The sequence below is a fragment of the Leiobunum rupestre genome, chromosome 4 (genome assembly GCF_980474605.1).
Source record: "Leiobunum rupestre chromosome 4, qqLeiRupe1.1.hap1, whole genome shotgun sequence".
Taxonomy (NCBI): Eukaryota; Metazoa; Arthropoda; class Arachnida; order Opiliones; family Sclerosomatidae; genus Leiobunum; species Leiobunum rupestre.
The window spans coordinates 53,664,332-53,687,646 of record NC_143387.1 but is presented as its reverse complement, the minus strand read 5'-3'; the positions used below and the strand labels follow the sequence as shown (position 1 = coordinate 53,687,646).

At 37.7% G+C, this 23,315-nt stretch overlaps 2 protein-coding genes across 5 annotated transcripts; one reads left to right on the top strand and one right to left on the bottom strand.

Annotated features, from left to right (window-relative positions):
- Nucleotides 1-12,231: 12,231 nt before the first annotated feature.
- Nucleotides 12,232-14,080, bottom strand: LOC149948282 (pleckstrin homology domain-containing family A member 3-like). The gene is made up of 6 exons (XM_090171666.1): nucleotides 13,820-14,080; nucleotides 13,626-13,742; nucleotides 13,394-13,549; nucleotides 13,200-13,327; nucleotides 12,932-13,135; nucleotides 12,232-12,858 (listed from the first exon to the last, which is right to left on the bottom strand). The coding sequence occupies exons 1-6, from the start codon at nucleotides 13,857-13,859 to the stop codon at nucleotides 12,808-12,810; spliced, it is 696 nt and encodes a 231-aa protein (XP_090027792.1). The 5' UTR covers nucleotides 13,860-14,080; the 3' UTR covers nucleotides 12,232-12,807.
- Nucleotides 14,081-18,285: 4,205 nt separating this feature from the next.
- LOC149948281 (pleckstrin homology domain-containing family A member 8) lies at nucleotides 18,286-21,553 on the top strand. Of its 4 annotated transcripts, none has more exons than XM_090171660.1 (8): nucleotides 18,286-18,423; nucleotides 18,935-19,035; nucleotides 19,337-19,463; nucleotides 19,665-19,750; nucleotides 19,858-19,916; nucleotides 19,981-20,111; nucleotides 20,171-20,303; nucleotides 20,356-21,553. In XM_090171660.1, the coding sequence occupies exons 3-8, from the start codon at nucleotides 19,339-19,341 to the stop codon at nucleotides 20,548-20,550; spliced, it is 729 nt and encodes a 242-aa protein (XP_090027786.1). In that variant the 5' UTR covers nucleotides 18,286-18,423; nucleotides 18,935-19,035; nucleotides 19,337-19,338; the 3' UTR covers nucleotides 20,551-21,553. The 4 variants fall into 4 exon arrangements, with proteins under 4 accessions (XP_090027786.1, XP_090027788.1, XP_090027787.1 ...); XM_090171661.1 differs by lacking the exon at nucleotides 18,286-18,423 and adding an exon at nucleotides 18,835-18,852; XM_090171662.1 differs by lacking the exon at nucleotides 18,935-19,035 and having other exon boundaries at nucleotides 18,297-18,423.
- The last annotated feature ends 1,762 nt before the right edge of the window (nucleotides 21,554-23,315 follow it).

Genomic DNA, 23,315 nt, shown 5'->3' with positions numbered 1-23,315 from the left:
AATTTAACGTAAGAAATTAAGAATTTTGCGGAAGCCAAATGCCAAAAAAGAATTCCGATACGCAAGAACGAAATAGCGGAATTGAATACTGAGTGACATTCTCCCTGATTCCAGCCCAGCACCGTAACCAGGATTTCATTTCGGAGGGAGCACACAATGGGAATCAAAAAAAGCCATACGTTTCGGGGGAGGTGGACTTGCCCCTTGGCCCACCCATCTGGCTATACCACTGCATGCTCCTCTCTATTTGAACTCTGTTTGAACCCAAAAACGAACCTTTTTCTATTTGACTAGGCAAAAATCTAACTTTTCACCCTACCCCTCTAAGACCGAGGGGTAAGACAGTCTCATATAATCGGTACACCGAGTTCGTGCATTTAGCACTGTTAAAGGTACACATTTTCAAGAGTTCGCGAGTTCCATTTAGCACTGTCAAAGGTACGGCAGTGTACACCGAGTTCGCAGAGTGTCTTACCCCTCGTCTAAGACGAAGCACTTAATTACATACGTTCCTGATTTCCATACGTGACAAGTCACAACGTAACTAAAACCAAAAAAAGAAATGCCATAGCACCCACTTAAAGGAAGAAACAACTGGACAATGAGTATCCAAATTATAGTTCGACTATTCAAATTTGTTTAATGCTGGGAAAAGGGTGGGGCTACTACCACTCTGCTGAGCGCCTGACACGTAGTCACAGAGTGGATAAGAGATTGGTTATGTAAGGTTACAAGGTAGTCGTTTTGGTACGGTTTTACCTCAATAGATCACCGTAAAACGAAATAGAGGCTACGCGGTACCGTATTTCGACTTACTCGAATTCGTTTTTTAGTGTTTGTCGAAAGAGTATTTCATATTTCGTTTATACTATAAATATGAAAAATAGAATCAATATAGTTTCAAAATTATTGGTTGTTTTCATTTTGAAAAAGCATGGGGTAAAACTGTTATTCAATTTAAATAAGCTTAATGTTTTTTCGAACTAGCGTATTGACGTGGGATCTTTCGGGGCCCCCTGATCCAGGAACTCTAAGTCCGCCCCTTTGCGTAATACAGCAAACCGGAAGCTGTCAAACATGCATTGAAACCGGGTAAATCGATATTGTTTCCACATATTACAATTAAAGATTTTGTAAAATTGCGATGTTTAAATCGGGCGTTGAATTCGTGAGGCTACCGGCGAGCCGCGATCGGTGGAATTTCTCACGCAAAGAATTGCTATTGCGGTTCAAAGAGGGAACGCAGCATCAGTTCTTAACTCGTTCCCAGTGGCGCCGATCCCATGGGGGCGGCGGGGGTGAAGCCCCCATTGGGAAAAATCAATGGGGGCAGAGCCCCCATTGGTAAAACCGCCTATGTCAAAGGCCATTTACTTTTAAGCATCCGTAGCAAGAAAGTGTTGCCAGCAGCCTCATTCCAAGTTTAATAGTGAGCTTCGGCCCCCATTGGGGAAAAAAGCGATCGGCGAACTGTCTTCCAAGAACTTATTCAGCTTCTCGTAATCAATCGATTCCAGTAATTTTCCAACGACAGACGTGAGTGATATAGGTCGATAATTTGAAAGATCGTTGCGCTTGCCCGACCCTTTGAAGACCGGCATAACATTAGCAAGCTTCCAACCAGAAGGCAGAGAAGACATCGATAGTGATAACTTAAACATTTTCACCATCGGGTCAATTATGGCAGGAGACATCAATTTAAGAAGCTTAGGATGTAATACCATCCGGCCCACAGGCCGATCCATTCTTCAAACGTTTCAAGGCGTTTTTTCTGGTGTCGAAACGGATGGTAGAATTAAGGTAGTGTCTGACGTGCTAAAGCTTCGGTAGAAGAATTCACCAAAGGCCTTAGCTATGGCCAAAGGACATGATATTTGCCCATTCTTTACTTTAAACGAAGACGGTGGAGGGAGTTGGGACTTTGAGCGGACGAAACTCCAAAACCGCGTAGGATAAGTAGCAATGGTATCATGCAAATTTGACACAAATATATCATGTGCACCTCTAGTCTAAGTTCTCAAAGTGTTGTTAAAATCCCGATACTTCTTCCAATCAAAATCTCTTCCCAACCATTTGGCCTTCCTAAAAAGATAATTCTTCACGTGGCTCGCGTGAACAAGACCAGCCGTAATCCAGGGCGGACGCTTCTTTCCATGAATGGTTATACTCGGAACATTGTCCCTAACTCATGCCCAAAAGAGATCAAGCCAAAGTTCCCAAGTCACATCAATATCACTTGAGGAGCGTAGTACAAAGTGCTTGCAAGATCATTTTTAGACCCATCTTTGTAATTGAGAATAGTTCGATGAATTCTCTGAACAAAATACCGAGGTAAGTTCAGGCTTCCAGCAACCGCAAAGTGATCACAACCTGGTAGCCTGTCTCTAGTGTGAATCTCAGTGAGGAAACGTTCGTCATTTATGAAAACCAAGTCAAGGAAGTTATTTCCGCGTGTGGGATTTGTTATACCGTCTGTTGAAGTCCAAGGCCAAACACAGTATCGCAAAAAATTTGCTCCTGGGCTGTACAAAGGGACGGATTCGACCAGTCAACATGTAGGTTAAAATCTCCCATTAAGATGAAAACATCGTGCGGTGGAAGAGTCTCGTGTAAGAAACCGAGAAGGTCACTTACATCCTAAGGACTGACAAATCTCCGCGAGTTAAATCGGAACATATTTTAAACTTTATTTTTGTTTCTGAAGGTAGTTTTGTTCGAATTTGAGACCCAAACCTTGCCCAAACGTGCTTTGGCTCGTATATACAGCCGTAAAAATAATCTTTAGACGAATTTCCGGTTAGGAATCCTCCCACGACAGACCATCATTAATATCATTAACCGACGTCTTTCAGTTTCATAATAATGGTTATTATGTTAGTTATGATATTATATATTAAATGGTATATTTTATTTTTAATAATAAAAATATTTTGGTACGCCCTTAAAGCAAAGAGTGTTTATGTAGTCTCAGGGGATTTTAGCGTATTTTACAATTGTTCTCTTTCTGTAAAATGAATAGCATCGCTCTTCGATTAGGAAAGCCCCAAAATTTGTCATAATTTAGAAAAAAGGCTCCGTTGAAAATTCGTAGTTTTTAGGTTTGGCCCGAGGGGCAGTTCACTACCATGATTAAATCTGCACTCTTGGTTGATTAAATCTGATTAAATTTGATGTCTGTAGCTTTGGCTGTATTGAATTTAATCCGATTAAATTTTATGTCTGTAGCTTTGGCTGTATTAAATTAAATCCAATTAAATTTTTAACCTTGATTACTTCTGCACTCTAAGACGGAGTGAACTGCCCTTCGGTTTGGCCTCGGGTTTGGCCCCGTTGGGCGCATTTCATTTCGCCGTCTAGCTTACCTGCAAAAAGTTCCGATTCCTCGTCTGCTTTTATTTTTTGTTGACGTGCTTCGGTAAAACTAAATTGTATCCAAAATATTCCAAATTCGATTTCAAAGAACAAAATGAGCAGAAATGTTTAAAAAAATTAAGACTCGATGCAATGAAGTGAATAAACGACTACAGGCCAGCTCTTTTTTTCAAGGAGTCAGATTCTACCTAACCTAACGTACATAATCTCAGAATGTTATAGAATTTTAGGAACGTGTGAAAAGTATGGGAGACGTCACACTGATACTACTCTATTTCCCATTTTCTGTATTTCTGCTTGAAATACTTTAACACAGTAATAAATAATCTAAACTACTAACGCCCCCTTTCAAGTGAAAATGGACTGCAATTTCTTGAAAACAATATAATAACTTACGAAAGTTAGTTCCGCCAATTAGATCCCCAGATTTAATTTTCATAAACCATGGTACGGATACTAACAAGGAGAGTACCCGAGGTGTTTTTTCTGATTTTGTTCAAAGTCGGGCTTAATGTAGACCAATATGAATATTGAAATTTACCAAAATGAAACGGTGCACTATCCATTGGTTTTGCCATGGCAACCGAAAATGTTTTTGACCACTTAAAACAGAAATGAGATTTTTTCCTTATTTTACCCAAAAATATTTACAACTTTAACCCAAAAATGTTAAAATTTACCCAAAAATGTTCCAATTTACCTAAACGTGGTCGAAATTATCTATTTCGTGATTTTAATTTTTTTTTAAATTTTCGTAGGTAAAACCGAAAACATTCCATGCTTTTGAAAATGGAGATTTTTTGTTGAAAGTGGTCAAAACATTTTCAGCTTCCATGGCAAATCGAAATGGAAGTGCAACGTCTCCTTTTGGGAAATTTCATATCTCAGATAGGTCTACATTATATCAAAGATAATTTAAACTCGTTGTTAAGAAACTGTTAAAACTATGTAGAATGTTAAAAATAAGAATTAAAAGTTTCAAAACTAAATGTCAAAAAGATAAAAATTAAAGGTTTTCTTAAAAAGTATTTTGTATTTTTAAACTTGTCTTTCTGTCGTTAATGATGTATTCGTACACGTTTTCAAGTTCGACAAGCCCTTGTAATGGCTGCCAGATGAGACCCGGGACCCCCGCATTGTTCGCGGATGCTCCTTTTCTAGAAGGCCCAAGACACGTGTTAAGTGTTATCTCTTGGGGGGAGCGGAAAGCAGACGAGCGGGGTTTAAACGGTATCTTTGGCTTTTCGGACGCCAAAGCGTTCACCTTGTAAAAAATAAAAGTCCTCAAAAATAAAGCTATTTTTCTCGGTTTTAAATATACTTTGTTTCACTAGTTATTTCACCAATTCGATCAAACGATAGTTTAGTGGATTGTTTCAGTCCGATTGCTAAAATCAAACGCTCTCCTAAAATTAAAATTGTTACGAGAAGAAATAAACCGAAATTCTTCACTCGTACCCTAGATTCGAATACTAAGAGCTTTCCCATTGACGGTTTTGTTACGAAGCGTTTACCCTTTCCCGGCACGTGACTTCAGAAAAATCGGGCTCCATCGGTTGCGGTAAGGCGCAAACCATGGAGCGAATTTTTTCTGAGTTCCAGCGGGAAGTGGGTAAACGCTATCGTACACGCGCGAGAGAGTGATTTCGAATCTAGGGTACGAGTTTAAATTATCTTTGATTATATACGCCCGACTTTGAACAAAATCGGCAATTAACACATCGGGGATTCTCCTTGTAAGTGCGCAGTTTGTACCCTTATTAGAGACTCTTATATTGGGATAATTACTTAGGTGGGGAATGAACTAGTGGCGACATGGAACCTAATCATCGCCGATTAAGTTCTATTTCGTCGCTAGTTCAATTCGCCACGTAATTATTCTAATTGTACTGCTCTAGCTTGTACCAAAATATTTTTATTGTTAAAAACTTGTTATTAAAATAAGCTGATTACCACTCAACTGAAAAAATATATGATTTAATATAATATCATAATTAACATAATAATCATAAGTATCACTGAACGACGTCGGTTAATGATATTAATGATGATCTTTCGCGGGGTGATTGCGTAATCGGTGGATTAGAAACTGCAAATTCGTCGAAAAAATGATACCTACGTATTATGTACCAGCCAAAGCACTTCCTTCAAACACCAGGGTAATGTTTAAAATTTGTCCCGATTTAATTTGCAAAAATCTGTTCGTCCATAGGATGAATGGTAATTGCCGAGACAGACTATCATTAACTAACGTAGCATTGGGAGAATAGGACGTGTCATACTTATAGTTATTATGTATTAATATAAAATTGCAATTATAATTATAAACTAAAATTATGTTACGTTTTTTTAAGGCTAATATAATTCTCAATAATAATATGGTAGATAACTATACTATACGTTCTAAAGTATTACTCGTTATGTTAAAATGTAGCTTTTTTCGCTCGACTTTTTCATAATTTAGGTTGCCATTTAAAAAAATGGCGATTTTTTTCTTTTCTTTAAACGTGTGATAGGCAATAATTCGTAGAAGAGCACTTCATACTATTTAAACAGTGAAATTTTAACAAATTATTTAATTATAGTATGTGGAATTTTGGATTTCAAGAAATTTATCTATTGACCCTTTTTCAATGCATGTTTCCCACCTTCCGGTTTGCCTGTACTATAAAGGTACGATTGTCAGGAGCCACGGCAGTCTGCCCGCGCGATTTTAAAAAGTCTTGATATTGGTGTTTTTTATTTAAAATTATTTATCTACCGCAATTTATATTGTCTTAAGTAACATATTCTACTTACAAAACGTTGACATTTTTTGTAAGAATTTTTTTTTTTAAAGCTGTTTTATTCAGTAACCGCGGAAGTACTCCATGACTAGCTCCTCCTAGGCTCCTACGACTAAAGCATAAATAACCCTACATTACCATGCAAAATGGGGGTGCATTTGGCCCTACCGGCCCCAATTCCGCGGCTCCTGCTTTTATTTAATTGTGTACTGTAGCTGACATGGATATTGAAAGCTTAATATGTGTTTTTATATTAAAAATTCATTCTTCTGTCCCCTTCTGACAGAGGACGGAAAACACAATGCCATCTACCAAAAATAAATAGACATAAACAGAAAGTCTCGCATTTGCGGTATTCTGTACCTTTCCCTTTGGTTTCCATGAAATCTAAGGTGCAAACCCCCAATGCTTCCCACCCTTTGAGTGCCACCCAATCAGATCGCCTGTAAAGCATTGGAAAATTTTAGTCGGAAATTTGTAAAAGTAGTGTTTCGCGATGCTTAACACCCTGGCGGGATTTCCTATAAGCTCTTTCGATCGTCCGCTTAATTTTCAGTTCTAAATGGCTCGGAAAAAAACCCCAGCATTAAACGCACTCTCGCCAGCTGAATTTTCTCACATAGGTAGCTTATAGTTCTTTTATTAAAAATAGATGGCGATGGAGTCTATCGCGACTCATGCTACGAGCTATTCCAATCTCACTTCAATCTTTATTGTGAAAGTCGAACCTTAGAGTAAAAGTATATGTGACAAGGAATGAACTATATGCCCCAAAGAGTTAGAAATCAGTCACTCCAGGGGGCTGAAAATCCTCTCTCCGCTACCTTTGGCTGTACAGCGTAGTTAGAGAAACCTCCGCTACTCTCATTGCCGCTACTATCTAATGGAAAAAATTGAAAGGAAATAAGTAGTCCCGAACTCGACGATAACACAAATTTTGAGCTTGCGAGAGTGCGTTTAATGCCAGAAAATTCTAAAAACCAGGCAAGTCAATATAATTTATACATAAAAGAGTTGCATACGACTGGAGTTCAAACTGAACTCGTTGAAATTGAAAACAATGAAGATATTTAAAAAAAAAGCAAAGCGTTAGAAGACGTAGATAGGGTAGACCTAGGCTTAGTAACTGAATATCCAAAATCTGTGGAAGAGAAAGAAACGAACACTGAAATATTCGGATTTATAATTCCTTTAAGTAAATGGGATGAAATAAATACGTTTACGTCTTCAGCATAATTCTTAATAATAACATCCATAACTCTCCGAGAATTTTCCATCATTATAACACAAAACTAAAACATTAAGCAGGAACGTCATTTCAGGATTTTACAGGAGGGGGCAGAACTATAGAGCTCCGGAAAACCAGTTTTTTAAAAGGACAAAAACCCATCAAATTTCATATTTTTGGGATTTTTAATCGAAATAGTTATTGCATATTTGCTATTGATTTTCAGGATAATAGCGAGAACCAAAAATTTCCCAAGATATGCATGAACATTTTAAGATCATAGAAATCCAGGGGGGGGGGGGGCAATGCCCCCCCCCCCTGCCCTACCCAAATGACGTCCCTGACATTAAGTTTTGATTTTGGTACACACGTGCGCCCGGAGACTACGAACTTAGCTGCTAGCTATTTCGCGGAGAGCGACGTTTTTAAAACCAGTTTTCGCATGTACCTCGTGCAATGCCCTAAATTTGTAACGGTCCGCGAAGGGGGTCGGCACCGCCGAAAGGGGTTAAAGTAGTTTCTCAGATTACATGGCGCGAACTTTGCCTCCAATGCGAGACTTTCTGTTTATGTCTATTTATTTTTGCATCTACATTATAGAATTTGTATTGTAACAATAAAATATGCTACCAAACAATTTTCTTATACTGTAATAAAACATCATATTTAATTACGACCAAAAATTAAAATAAAGGGAAAACTTTAGTCAAGATTATTTAATTTCAATAATCTTGCTTTAGCCACAAGCGGACGTGACACGTAGGAGGTTTAACTCTGCATAGTGTAACTAAATACATTTCGGAGAAATGGGACTTCGGTGATATGAGCTTTCGGAGTAAAAGCAAGAATATGTCAATTCGGTGAAAAGGGAATTCGGTGATATGGGAATTCGGAGAAAGGGGAATTCGGTGATATGGGAATTCGGATAAATGGGAATTCGGTGATATGGGAATTCGGAGAAATGGGAATTCGGAGAAATGGGAATTCGGAGAAACGAGAATTCGGAGATGTGAGGTCACTAAATACATTTCGGAGAAATGGGACTTCGGAGATATGAACTTTCGGAGTAAAAGCAATTCGGAATTATATCAATTCGGAGAAAAGAGAATTCGATGATATGGGAATTCGGAGAAAGGAGAATTCGACGTTGTGAGGTCGACCCGTTGCCAAGACCCCCAACGTACCCGCTGAAGCGCTTCTCTACAGACCCCTTCGAAAGAGCTAACCTTATTATATGCAGTATTTTACCAACCTTGCCGCCGCTCAAGGCATTCGCGACCAAGTACAGTGACTTATTCAGTAAAGTGCTCTCTTTGCTTGTTGGAAATTGGTCTAAATCTGGTGTATCCATAGAAATCGGATAACAAACTAGAACGATTTTTGAAATTTCCGATTAGAACTTTTAAAAACCCTGCCTTTGGCCCATGCTTTTCGTTTGGCTGGCAACGAAAGTTACGCCATCGGTGCCAAACTGGTGAACTAACACTCTATTTCCCCTAAAATTAAATGGCCGACTTTAGCTCGACGCTAACGCGGTTTTTTTACATCTTTAAAGTAACTTATGTTTAATTAAAGTAATCAAATCGTGTAAGAGTACATACTCAAAAGAAAACATATCTTTTCACAGGTTAGTGTTAGAAATAGTTTTCTTTTTACCATAATTTCCAATCGCTAAGAACGCACTAGAAAACGCGTTTCTTTCAAATCATAGAAAGATAGTTTTTAAATAAAAAATGAAGAATGGTTCAAAATTCCGTAATTAAATATTTAAGGAGAAATTACTCAAACAGTGACGGCGATCCCGTGGGGGCTCTGGGGCTCGAGCCCCCACAGGGAAATCCAAACGAGGGCAGAGCCCCCACAGAAATTAAATAGAGGAAAAATAGCAACCAGGGTAAAATAATATTATCACTGCCTTTATTTGGGTCCGAATTCAGTCTTTTGACAGAAGTTATTTTGGGATTGCAGATGCGAGTAGCATTAGGATGATATAACCGTAAAATTGATTTCAATAGATTCGTCCAAACAGAAAATCGCCCCGTCGTGTACCCTATTTTACCTAAAATATATTTTTCTAAAGAAATCGACTTAACTTTTATTAACAATGTAATCCATGCCGGATGAGATATTATAAAGAACACTTTTAAAAATATATAGAAATTTAGAGCTGTACATTTTCTTGCTTCAGTTTTAAGTATATGCATTTTTGGATGAAAAAATAATGGCCCGGGCCCCCACGGAAATATTTTCCGATCGCCGCCGCTGCAAACAAAAACATATCTTTTCACAGGTTACTGTTAGAAATAGTTGTTTTACGAGCAATGGTTATGGGGAAAACCAGTGCACAGTAATGGTTTATCGCGAATATCTACGTTGGTATTGTATGTACGGCTATAAACCCAATTATGAACATTAGGGTCCGGCTATTTCCTACAAAAAAGGTTCTATGAACATTTTACATACGAGCAATCGTTGTGTCGTAATCGCGGTTTTAACGTTGTACCTGAAACGCGTCTTACAATTTTGCGCCTTCGTTGACTTAAAACGCATCCGCCGCTCTTCATGTAACCGCGTTTAAAATTTACCACCCAGCTAACTCTTGTTATTTTTGCAACAAATCGCTTGAAAATGAAGCTATTGTGAAGGATGTGTGAGACAAAATGATGGGAAAGTCGGAATAATGGGTCACTTCAATTTAAGTTCATATTGACTGCCGTAAGGAATAAATCCAAAAGACCAGTATCAATGCTTTGAAAAGAAAACAGGACACCGATGACACTGTTCGACATGTAGAACGCGAGCGAATCAACCTACCAAATGATATAAGAAATATTCAACATACAAATTTTCCCGTTTATATGAACTTAAATGTAATATAAAATCGTCTTGAAAACCCGTTTATTGCTTTATAACATTCAAAAATAATATTAAAATTATTAACATTAATAATATAATAAGTTTGCGTTGTCAACGCGCGTATTTTGAAACGGAAAAACCCGATTACTATTGTTAAATCTTGGATTAATAATATGATATTTTTAATACGAAACAAATAACGAAATAAGCTTAGAACGTATTTCGTTATTTGTTTCTTATTACAAGGAGCGTTCGCCATCATTTAACCAAGATTTAACGATAGTAATCGGGTTTTTCCGTTTCAAAATACGCAGTAGATTAAACCGAGGCTTAAGACTGGGCAAGATTCCGCGCCTTAAAATTTTCGTCTACTTTAAAGATAAATTCTGAACGAACCAATGGATGAAAAGTTATGAAACTAGCTTTTAAATAAACCTTGAAACTTATTTCAAGACATATTTATAATTCACCGATGACAAAATTCGTGAAAAGTTTTAATATCGTTCCGAATTACAACCTACTTTCTAAAATCTCATTTTTCTTTCTAATACGCGCGTTGACAATACAAACTTTACCTAGACGAGCAGATGCTCGGTTATCTACATCATGGGCCAATAAAAGATTTCATCATGAAATCTTTTATTGGCCCATGTCTACATGGTGCGGGAAAAATATTATTTTTGAATGTTATAAAGCGATAAACGATTTTTCAAGACGATTTTATATTACATTTAAGTTCATATAAACGGGAAAAATTGTCAGTGGAATATTTCTTATATCATTTGGTAGGTTAATTAACGTTTAATTATCGCCAACTTTACATTAATTTCAATGGGGTGGGGGAAAACTTTTAACCAAGTTACGCGCGAGCGCGCCTCTTTAGGCAGCGTAGGTGGCGTTACTGTCGTTTTAGCCAAGAATCTAATCGGTACCATGTCAGCCATTCGATTAAGCGTTCTAGTTTGTTATCCGATTTCTATGGGTGTATCACACTTGGAAAAAAATCAGAGGTGGTGTCGGCATCTGTGGCGAGAAAGAGCTACAAAAATGAAAATCGATACATAAAGGTCATTTGGACATCATTACCGATACTCCCTAAAATGCATAGGTGGCATAGTTCCGGCATAGGTCAATTTCCTACCGTAAACATTGCTACTATAGCAAGTAAACCAAGGAGCGGAATCACTATTTATAGGGCATTGTTGTTTGTATCAGGCATAGCTCTTTTTGCAGATCGGCATCGCTCTGACATAACTTTTCGTATTATATATCTTTATATAAATGTATTCTCTGGCATAGCTCCCTAAAATCGACCGACGCGACATCGGCCCATGAGAAACGTGGTGGTTTGGATTCGCCGGACTTAGCGTGCGATTCCGAGGGGGGATCGAAGTCTTCGCCGAAGAATCTCGCCTGACGGCAACGCGCACTCACTTCGCTCGAGTGCCGAGGGCGCGCGGCGCCCCCCAACCCCATACTAAAAAATGCTATGGGCCATCTATAACGCAGCCTAGAGGACAGCACCAAGCCTTACGCACCAGGTAAAGTCGGGCGTGGAATGTATTCTATCCCTATGAATCTCGACATTAAGAGCTATGATTGATACAAAATAACAATGCCTTATAAATAGTTATTCCGCTCCTTGATTTACTTGCTATAGTAGCAACGTTTACGGTCGGAAATCGACCTAAACGGAACTATGCCACCTATGCATTTTAGGGAGTAGGATCATTACTGTGACGTGCGGTACATTAAAATTCTGATCAGTTTATTTTTTGTTTTATTTGGTGTAATTCTACCATTTGTAGTCTTTTTCGTTTTTTTTTGTTCTTTTTCAAGCTGAGCGCCTGGTGTGAAGGCCCCCACCCGCTATATACACCAAAAACTTGTAACCTTTATTTCGACCCCAGGAGGGAAAATTCGAAAATATTTTTTACAAAAACAGAATAGATACTAGACCAACTTTGTTGCAGCTTGACTTTATTAGTATCACAAAACCAACTACATAAAAATATCCCAATAAAGAAAGACATTGGCCTGAATTACATTCAAAACAAGTCTAAAACTGAATTTCTTGATCAAAATGGATATGTTTTGATCAAATTATTCTATTAAATTTCTTATCAAATCACACAACGGCCTTAAAACCTAGATCACCAGTGTTCTAACACTAAAGAGCACCCTACCTCGGAGTATCAATTTGGACATGGCTGTATACGATAAAACCCTGTTTATATTTGGCATAAAGTTTGGACGACTTTGAACCTGAAGATTTAAACATTTATAAATTTTAGATTTCTCCATATTTTGCATCAAAATAGCTTTGCCAAGCCCATTTTTTAATTATAATTAAAAGAATTGTGCCAAAACGAAACATAGAAATTTTCTTTCCAGGATCTATATTAAGCAAATATTAAAAATAAACAAATTATTAACATAGTGAAAAACATTTTGGTACTTGTATACAATCAAAAAATCTTTGGACACAATTGATTTTAGAGTTACTTGGTATTACAGACTAGAACTCTGGATAATATTAATGTTTGTTCATTGAAACAGAAATTCTTATCTATCAGTTGACATGGACCTTGTAACTGCATTTAATGTCTTAGAAGACTGAATGATATAAAATTATTATTTTTAGATATCATTGACAATGTCATTTTGGTTAAGCAAATTAATTTTCTACCTTTCTGGAAGATTGTAATGAAGAAGGAACTACAGGAGCACCAGCAACAATGCCAGAGCCATCAGCGGGTAAGGCTGAGTCCCACACATGCTGATGCGGGAGCTCGTACGTAAAATTAGCATTTGCCATTGCCATGCATTCGTCTAAAGTCTTTATAAAGGTATCACAAGTCGCCGATAGCAGACCCGCTGCTTCATTCATTTTCTATGAATTTTAAAAGGAAATTATTTAAAAGTAATTCTCCCACCCCAAAACTTTTGAAAAAAACCTCAAATTCTGGATGGGAACTTTCTGATGAGACGGAAGATTTTATAGTATGAACTTGCTGCATTAAAACATCGCAGTATAGTCTTAACTCTGACTTTTTGAGCTTTAAACTATCAGGACCTTTCTCACCTATATAGAACCAACAATGAATCAACATACTACTACTTTATCAGCCAAAAATAAATTGATAATAACCTCCAGTACTGTTTTTATGATTTGAGCTTAATGCCGCTTTAGCACTTCCCAGAGCAACCAGCCACTGTTGACGCTCGGATGGAGACGCTGCCCTTAAGTAAAAATGTTGTTCGGAGGGAATAACCAAATCTAGCCTTCTATTATCTGAACCATGAACTGGAATATCGTTATATGAATGTTAATAAAGAATTTTAAATAAAACAACACGCTTTGGCAATAAAATGAACCTCACCTACTATTTCACAAGCAGAAAGTTTTACAGAGCCTTTACAACCCTGATTCACTTCCTCTTGCGACTTGTAATAAGTCATAATACCACCGTCCAAAATAAACCATCGTGGTTGCCATCCTGTATTTAGTATTCATATATTTTGGAGTTTGGTTTGATTATACTGAGAGTGTTAGCGAAATTTAAATTCAATTCACCATTCCAATAGTTAGTCCATTTCCAAAGAACGCCTTCCATAACTTCAGTATCGTGGCAAAGACATTAAATAAAAATACTTACGTAAATTACGTTACCGGACAATTATTGAAACAGGAGAATTAGTCTTAAGTTATTTAAAGTCTTTCTACTTCTAAACGACATGTCAATATGTCAAAAAACACTACGCCTTGGTTGACTCACTTTCTGTCACTTACTGAGCTACTTGGACACTGCCAACTTTGTTTACGGATTGGCGCGATATGCAATAATGCAAGGAACACTTAGCACTGACTGAGTTGCTTGTTTCTTTAACCGGTGTTGCCAGTTGTTGACAAGTACAAAGCTAAGGGGGTGTTTGAGGTTAGTCATAGGTTTTAGCAAAAGCGACATAAGACCCAAAAGTGTGTCAGTACGGTATAATGTTGAATGAGAGTTTGTCGCGAAGTAAAAAGAGGGAGTGGGAGCGGGGGTTGAAAATATGTCATCAAAATTTGAAATTTCCTCCACTACAGCGCCGCCAAGTGAGGCGTTTTAGAACGTATGTCTACGGGAAAATAAATCGAAGAGATAAAATCGCGGCAGGCCATAGACTAAATATAAAGTTGCTAGTACTATTCCAACTACTAGGTTATGTAGTCTATTGTGAGACTAGCTCTCAGTAAATATTTTAACGGGCGTGAAGGTAGAGTTGACACACTTTTGGGTCTTATGTCACTTTTGGTTTTAGTGCTCAAATTATGCGATAGAATTATCTTGTTTAGCGTCTGCTAAATACCATTTAGAAAGGTGGAGGGATTGGCGTTATGGCCCCTGTTTCTGTGCCCCTTATGCTACACAAAACTTGCACAGACCACATGTGGTTCTACTTTGAAAATTTGCCAAATATTCTTTTTGCTCTAGTGTATTTTGCTGTGGGAATTTCTACAGCAGCCGAAACGTTGAACAGTCTCATCTATGAATGCCTCAGTAGGGACGTCACAGAAGCAGTCATGAACGGTTACAAAGTCTGTATAATGGGCGATTTCAATGCCCATATTGCGGAGTGTGGGAAGGAAGATCCAAAGGGCCGGCAGGTGAAGCTGTTTGCTGAAAGTTTCGGCCTAATAATGGATAACTTGGCTCCAATTTGTAGTGGAATGTATACATGGCACAATGAGGAAAATCGTACAACAGTAGACTACATTCTCTACAGCGAAGAATTAGTAAATTTCTTTACGAAAATGGAAATCGATGAGCTTGGAGTAAAGAGTCTTGGTAGCGACCATAACAGTCTATTTTTGGAGGCAATTTGTGAGTCACCACAAGTTGAAGTTACAAAACCCAATTGCCTCGCCCTGGAACCCAACCCAAGGACTTTTTGGGAATTGGATAATGAAGAAAATATGAAACTATTCCAGTTGGCCATGGAAGAGGCTATGGGAACGAGTGATCAGTCGTATGAGAATTAAAAAAGAGACAGCCAGCCCCGCTCGTTAAGAATAAGATACTGCCAAAGAAGTGGTGGAACAAGTCAGTTGGGGAAGCAATCAAACTTAGAAAAAGGGCAGCAAAGACCCACAGACTAGCTGTTGCTAGAGGAGCAGATACCTCTGTACGAGACCTCTGGTTTGCCTATAAAGCCGCAAAAGCCAACGCGAAATACGTAGTATCACGTGAAATTAGACTGGTGAACTTAAAAATGGAACGGGATATCGAAAAGGTGGCCAAAGACAAAGGAAAGAAGTTCTGGCGTTACGTGAAAAAATTGAGGAAGAAGGCGGTGGCTCTGAGAATCACAGAGTATATCAAAGATCTTGAGAATGAACTACTCAGCCCCACAGTCGGTCCCACCACTCCGGCCCTCTCAACTAGCTGCTCAGGCAATGAAGCGAAAGATCCCCTTTGTGACGATGAATTCTCAGTTATGGAATTAAATAAGGTGCTTGGTACTTTAGAAACGGGGAAGGCAGCAGGCCCGGATGGAGTCTACTCTGAAAGTCTGAAAGCTCTGGGTCCTAACGCTCGCCTGTCTCTGTGTAGTATATTGAATTCTATTAAGAGAAGTAAAGTGGTGCCACTATCCTGGCTTTGTGCACGAGTGACTCTAATCTATAAAGGGAAAGGCAAAAATGCTCTTGAGCTCGACTCCTACCGCCCCATTGCTGTCACCTTAGTAATGTATAAGGTATATACAATGTTACTGAAGAATCGCCTTACTAACTTTCTGGAGGAAAATAATATAATTTGTGAGCCCCAAGGAGGTTTTCGAAAGGACCGACGAATAGGCGATTATTTGTTTGTCATCATGCAATTAATTGAATTGACCATGAAAATGGCTCTACGCCTGGAAATTGCTTTCCTGGATCTGAGGAAAGCTTATGACAGCGTGGATAGGTCTAAACTGTGGGAATGTCTTTCCTCCAAGGCTATTCCTATTACCCGTGGATCAGAAATTGAGAGTCTGTACAAATAATGTAACTACACATACTATCTGGAAGGGATTGCGACGACTGAATTATCGAGTAGGGTTGGTTTACGCCAAGGCTGCCCGTTATCTCCCACCCTGTTCACAGTATACCTTGATGACCTAGCCCAGGCACTACAAGTTTCTGGGTATGGAGCTATACTTCCTGGGTATCCTCCAAAAAATAAGGACCTCTGTGTGTCTTGCCTTTTTTATGCGGACGACATTGTACTCTTCGCAAATCACCCTGACGACCTACAGAAGCTACTTGACATTTGTTCGGGCTTTGCCAAGTGTAAGAATTTACTATTCAGCATGGATAAGTCAAATACAATGTCCTTTTCTACACAGCCTGTTGATGAGTCGTCGTACCTTCTCGACGGGAAGCCAATGGAGAAGGTGAACAAGTACAAATACCTGGGCATTACCATTGATAGTACCGGTCCTTTTTTGAGTACCATGGAAAAGATAGTGGCTGGAAAGGGAAACGCGATTCGGTGGGTAGTTCGTAACATAGCCGAGCAGTCCTTCAACTAATACTCGGTCAGCCGTACACTTTGGAAGAGTGTAGCCGTACCAACAATGACGTATGCAAACGAGGTCATTTGTTATTCTGCCATGATTAGGGAGAGGCTGGAGAGCTGCCAGAGAGCGGTAGGCAGAACGGCTCTAAATGCAGAACCATTTGCGGCTAATGCCGCTATAGTTGGTGAGATGGGATGGAGTACAATGGCAACCAGAGAAGCTCGCAGCAAATTGAAATTTCTGGGACGCCTCAAATTTATGGATGCTAGAAGGATAGCTCAGAAAGTATACACATACATTCGGGATAATGGCTCTAAAACCAAAAGCGACATAAGACCCAAAAGTGTGTCAGTACGGTATAATGTTTAATGAGAGCTTGTCGCGAAGTAAAAAGAGGGAGTGGAAGAGGGGGTTGAAAATACGTCATCAAAATTTGAAATTTCCTCCACTTCAGCGCCGCCGAGTGAGGCGTTGTAGAACGTATGTCTACGGGAGAATAAATCGAAGAGATGAAATCGCGCCAGACCATAGACTAAATATACCGTTGCTAGTACTATTCCAACTAACAGGTTATATAGTCTATTGTGAGACTATCTCTCAGTAAATATTTTAACGGGCGCAAAGGTAGAGTTGACACACTTTTGGGTCTTATGTCACTTTTGCTAAAACGGACTGGTCTCGAGCAATAGAAAGAGTGGACCGGCAATTATGTCTGAGCTCAAAGAGAGACAAGGCTACCTCTTAAAAGGAATGGGTAACATGTGTGGAGAAAGAGGTACAGGAAGCCGCACTGATATCATGGAAGTCCCAAGTACGTCAGAAAACAAGCCTCGGCTATTACAAAGCTAAAGAAAAACCGATGAAAGAGGCATGTTATACTGGGTCGTGGGGCAGCGGTTTACTCTTTCAAGCTTGAATGGGTGCCCTACTAACAAGGGAACGTCAAGTGGAATTATTGGGTTCCGAAGCCTTATCCCCGCTTTGTAAGCTATGTGGCCAAGTGAATGAGGATGTTTACCATGTTCTCCTAGAATGCCCAGAAATGGAAACTGACCAAGCGTGTAACAGCTGGCGAGCAGATCATTTTGGGTGCCCCTTGGAAAATATTCTTGGTCTTGCAGGGGATGTTTGGGAGTTTGAGGTGATCCAAAAGGTGTTAGAGACTTGGCAGAAGAAGAAAAATTAACTTATTTGACTCCCCTAACTTCTCTGTTTCCCGGTCTACATAGTACTTCCCCCTAAAATTTATTGCATAACGTTGTATATTACTTTTTCCTGGTTATTTTTTCCATTACCATTCCCTTTTATTTTGATTAATACTGTATAATTAATGGTGAGCTCCCATTGGAGCTGCCCTGTTACAAAAGGGTGTACTTTGTACGGTACGAGCGAATAAAACCTTTGAACCGGTGTTGCCAGTTGTTGACAAGTACAAAGCTACGGGGGTGTTTGAGGTTAGTCAAAGGTTTTAGTGCTCAAATTACGCCATAGAATTATCTTGTTTAGCGTCTGCTAAATACCATTTGACAGTAGGACGGGTATAGGGCCTAAAAGTTTACAAAATATTAACTTTTAACTATTTATTTAAATTAATTTAGCTAGGACTATTCTGTTGGTGTTAAAGTTAATACTTAGGTAAATATTACCTTAATTATGTAGCCTTAATTTGGTCGTTTTTGCTAAAACAAATAAGCCATATGCAAGTCTAGGGTATAAATTGGAGCCCATATTCTTCAATAAATTAAATTAGCTTACAAACAAACACACAAATAAGGGGCGATAATTCTATGGTAACCTTTAAAGTAAATTATAACTTGGAAAGGGGACCAATCCTTTTTATTTGAAAGGTACTTGAAGTACTAAATCCTTGCAGGGAGTTAATTGAAAGTTTTAAAAGTACCTGTTTATTACTTTGCTGGGAGTAATATATTTTATCTATTTAAGCCCTTTTTTACTTTAAGAGTAGCAGAATAATTATAAGGTTGTACCAGGTGGGCTGCACCATGGATTAAACATGGCTGCACCTTAGAAATATTTGGTTATTTCGTTTACAAATTCTAAAGGGTAATTACATCAGTTGACATTAATGGAATAATTATTCAAAATGGTACTTAATGTATATGTAAAAAGTGTTAAATACTTCCAGAGTCCAGTTAAAACCACTCTGTAAGGAGTTAATAGTTGCCAAATACTTTGAGGTTGTGCAAGGCTTGAAAACAATATTAGCATCTTTCACTGCAAGTTAAGGTATGCAGAAAAAGAACTAGACAATAGTTATCTGTACAAAAATTAATTGCAAAGAATTTGATAAAGAGGAAGACAAGGACTAAGTTTTTTTCAAGGGTATATATCATACATGATCAAATAAACCAAAATGATGCATAGGTGGGGAATGAAATGGTCTAAACTTTTTTTCTGCTATCTTAAGCTATAAAGTGGTATTCTTTACAGTTAATTCCCATTTAATTTAATTTCTACCTGAAATACTAATGATTCTATGCAATAACAAACATGGTGTTTAGTTATAATGTATTAAATATCAACAAAGGTATGTCTACGGAGCAAGCCACTTTACCCGATGTGGTTCAAAAACCAGAAGAGAATGCTGAAACTACCACAGAAAACCGTCAAGAAGCGGTGGTCATATCCACATTTTTTTCTCAAATGACTCATAAGTATGAAAAAAATGCATGCTTATTATAATTTTTCTTTTGAAATAAATTAGCCTTTGCTTCATAAAATTTACTGTTATCTACTTTTTAATAAATAATTTTTCATATTTATTTTTGTATTTTTAAAATTTTACCCAAACATTTTTAACTAAAAATATTATTTTTTAAACCCACCGTAACTTTGAAAACATCTAACTATTTTAGATTTTTGGATATAGAACTAGTGGATGGTGAAAAAATACCAGTGGAACCATTTCTCAATGCATGCCGTAGCATTGTACCCATTTTTGGTTAGTTTATCCTATTAAAAGATATCACAAGCATCGGAACTTATGACGCAACGAGTTAAAGGAGATACTTAAATGTTTGCTATTTTTGTTCAATGTTTTATTCGTAGATTTGTTGGGCCCCACTCTTTTTTCACCTGTGAATAAGGATATTCAAGGCAATATTAATGTAAATTTTTTCTTAAATTATATTTCTCACATTTGAAAGGGATAAAACCTATTTCTCTTCATAGAAAATTAATAAGAAATACACGAGCGACGTCTCAAAGTTTCAAACATTACAAGATATAGTTCTATACGAAATAGAACATAAGGATGAGCCTAAAGAGGTTGATGCGACTGATGCCCTTCTATGGCTTAAAAGGTGTGGGTATTTAACCACAAACTTTGCACCAATAATCTCATAAATTTTTAAACTTTTAGGGCTCTGAATTTCATAAGTGTATTTCTGAAAGAATTTATCAAAAGTAGCCATGACCTATGCAGTTGCGCCAATACAGCATACACTGAAACACTTAAACCATATCATGGATGGATAGTTAGAGGGATATTTACAGTACGTTTAAATTGTTCAAATAATTTTTAGGTATTCATTTTTATTTCTTTAGGTTATAGTTAGAGCAATGCCTAGTCGCGCCTCCTTTATAGAAGCTTTAGCTCCAGTGAAAAATGGCACTGAGGAAGAAATAATTAACAAGATAGCGACCGATGGCAAGAACGAGATGGATAAATTGGATAATATGCTTGGAATTCTGGACGAATTTTACAAGAAAAATGGTGTTGACAGTGACGCAACAGTGTAACTATTGAGTACTTTTAGACAGTATTTTACAGAATTGATAGACTACACTGTAAGAGTGGTTACGAGAATTTAAACACTGGGCATCTATATTTCAAGCCATGCTAAAAGAATCTGTACGCCTTTTGCCAATTAGAATGCGTTCTAGTGCTGGCTTAAAAGTGTAAGTCTACAGTAAAATTCCCAGTACTTATTAAGTACGATACGAATGCCAAATATTCAATCAAAACTTTATCATCAATAAACAAATTTAGATTCGGCCTATTTATATGAATTTAACGGTTATTTTGCTTCCAGTTTGACAGTAGTAATAGGGGAAAAATTGTACTAAAACTTTTTGGTGATTCTGTTTATTAGTATATATTGCAATATTGTTAACTAAACTATCGTTTTTTCAGAGAACTAAGTAGGATGTTAATAAAATCCAAAGTAATTTTAACATAATAGTAAGTGTGGCATATAGGGTTTTCCGCATAAATTAGTCTAGATTGCGATTGATAGCAAAATTTACAACTCTTAAGACTATGGCACAGTTGTTAAACCTCCAAAATCGACTCTTAGCACGATAACTCAACTTTTTGGACTTTGCTTGACATTGCTGATACAGCGTTTAAAAAAAATTTCAAAACTATATCATTTGTAAACTCAATGGTGTTGGTCATAATAATTTTACAATCTATATATATGTGATATATTGGATTTAAGTAATAGTTATATTTTTCTTTAAAATATTTTTTGGTCTAACTGGATTCTCACATAATCGTATCCCAGCTACGTTTTACTCGAGAAAGAGACCCCTTTTAAAATGCTCAAAACTATGAATTTTGAATTTAATGTTTTTGATCTTCTTAATTTTATGCACGACCATTTCTTTTACAATGGAAGACAAGTGCCAAGTGGCGTACATTTCATTAGTGGTTAATGCTAATCAGTATTTATCATAATAAATTATATCCTGGTACGGTAATAATTCATTTCTAAATGGCAATAAATGTGATATAGTTTATTGTTGCAGATTTGATTGGTTTATTCTTAGACTCGATTTGTACCTTCTGTACTGTTACGGTTCGCATGGCTTTAACTTATACTGGATCCATAAGCCCGAATTTTCGAAGATTTTTGGGAGGGGAGAACATTTTTACACTCATTTAATCCCGTGGATCTAGAACAAAAACTACTCATCATAGACAAATTCTGAAACCACCATCGGATTCCTGACACTTCAATCCTCCGCCTTTCCTATATTTCAAGTCAATTAATGTTAGTTTTAATTAGAAAATCATTAAATACAAATTAAGTTAATACTTTTTCGGATCTGAAAGCTAACGCCCGGAGAGTTATGGGACGCGGGTAGACCGCCGGCGGTGGGGGAACGACGCTTGAGGGAATTTCATGAGAGAGACCGAGAGCTGCAAGCAGTGCGATGAGGACAGGTCGTTACGGAAACGGAAAATGAAAGTCTATTAAACTAATTTTGACCATACCAAAATGTGTTTTCTCAAGACACTGAAATTTCACGTCACGTTAAAAAAAAAAATTTCGATAGATTTCATTCAAATGACACGTAAACGTATTGTAGCCCCAATTTTTCCAAGGGATTATTTATTTCTGTGGAATTTTCTTATTTATTAGCCATAAATCAAAATTCCACAGAAATACTCAGATAAATAATCAAAAAATCTTATTAATTAATTGAGCTTGTTGCTTTGTAATGAATTTCTCTCGTAATAATTTTAATATCTATCCCTTGATAGCAGTACCATAATAATTTTAATATCTGTCCCTTGATAGTAGTACTATTTAAATGAATAAACAGTTCGCAGAACTGGTTTTTGTATAATTTAAAAAAATGTCCACAGTTTTCCCTCAACAGACGAGTTTTCGTGGCTATTTGCATTTTCCCGCCCGAAAGAATTTAAGTCACTCCATCTTCAAGGAAATCAGCAAAAATTAATATTTATGTGAGCCAGGACATGCAAGTTACTATTTATAAAGTGCTTGTTCAAGTAATGGAAACTTTTCACCTGTAAACAGAACGTCGTGTTTTTGCTAAGCCTTGATATGTCAAAAAAAGCTACTTGGTTAAAAGATAACACTTGTTGTATACCATAAATATGCAGGTCCTGACTCTAGGAAATATTACTTCTTGGCATTTTCCATGAAGATGTTTTATTGAAGCACAATGCCATATTTTTCGTATATTAACGCGTGCTTTTTTAGGCAGATCCTTGACTTACGTCGTTAGTCCGTGTCCATCTATACAGTTGCGTGTTTTTTTTAACTCGTGCTACCAAAGATAATTTAAACTCGTACCCTAGATTCGAAATCACTCTCTCACGCGTTGCCGATAGCGTTTACCCACTTCCCGCCGGAACTCAGAAAAAATTCGCTCCATGGTTTGCGCCTTACCGCAACCACGGCCAACTTCGATCAGGCACTGCCGCGCTATAAAGCGCGTGATCGAAGTTGGCCGTGCCGCAACCGACGGAGCCCGATTTTTCTGAGGTCACGTGCCGGAAAAGGGTAAACGCTTCGTAACAAAACCGTCAATGGGAAAGCTCTCAGTATTCGTATCTAGGGTACGAGTTTCAATTATCTTTGGTGCTACATAATTTTCAGAACTTCTTCCGTGAAATCCAGGTGCCACCCATAGATATAAGAAATGTATATAAAGGTCTAGATAAATTTCGGGGCGTCTAAGCCTAACATAAAATACGGAATTGACACCTAGCAGACACCGAGGAAGGCACGTGACCAAGAGCGCGAGCT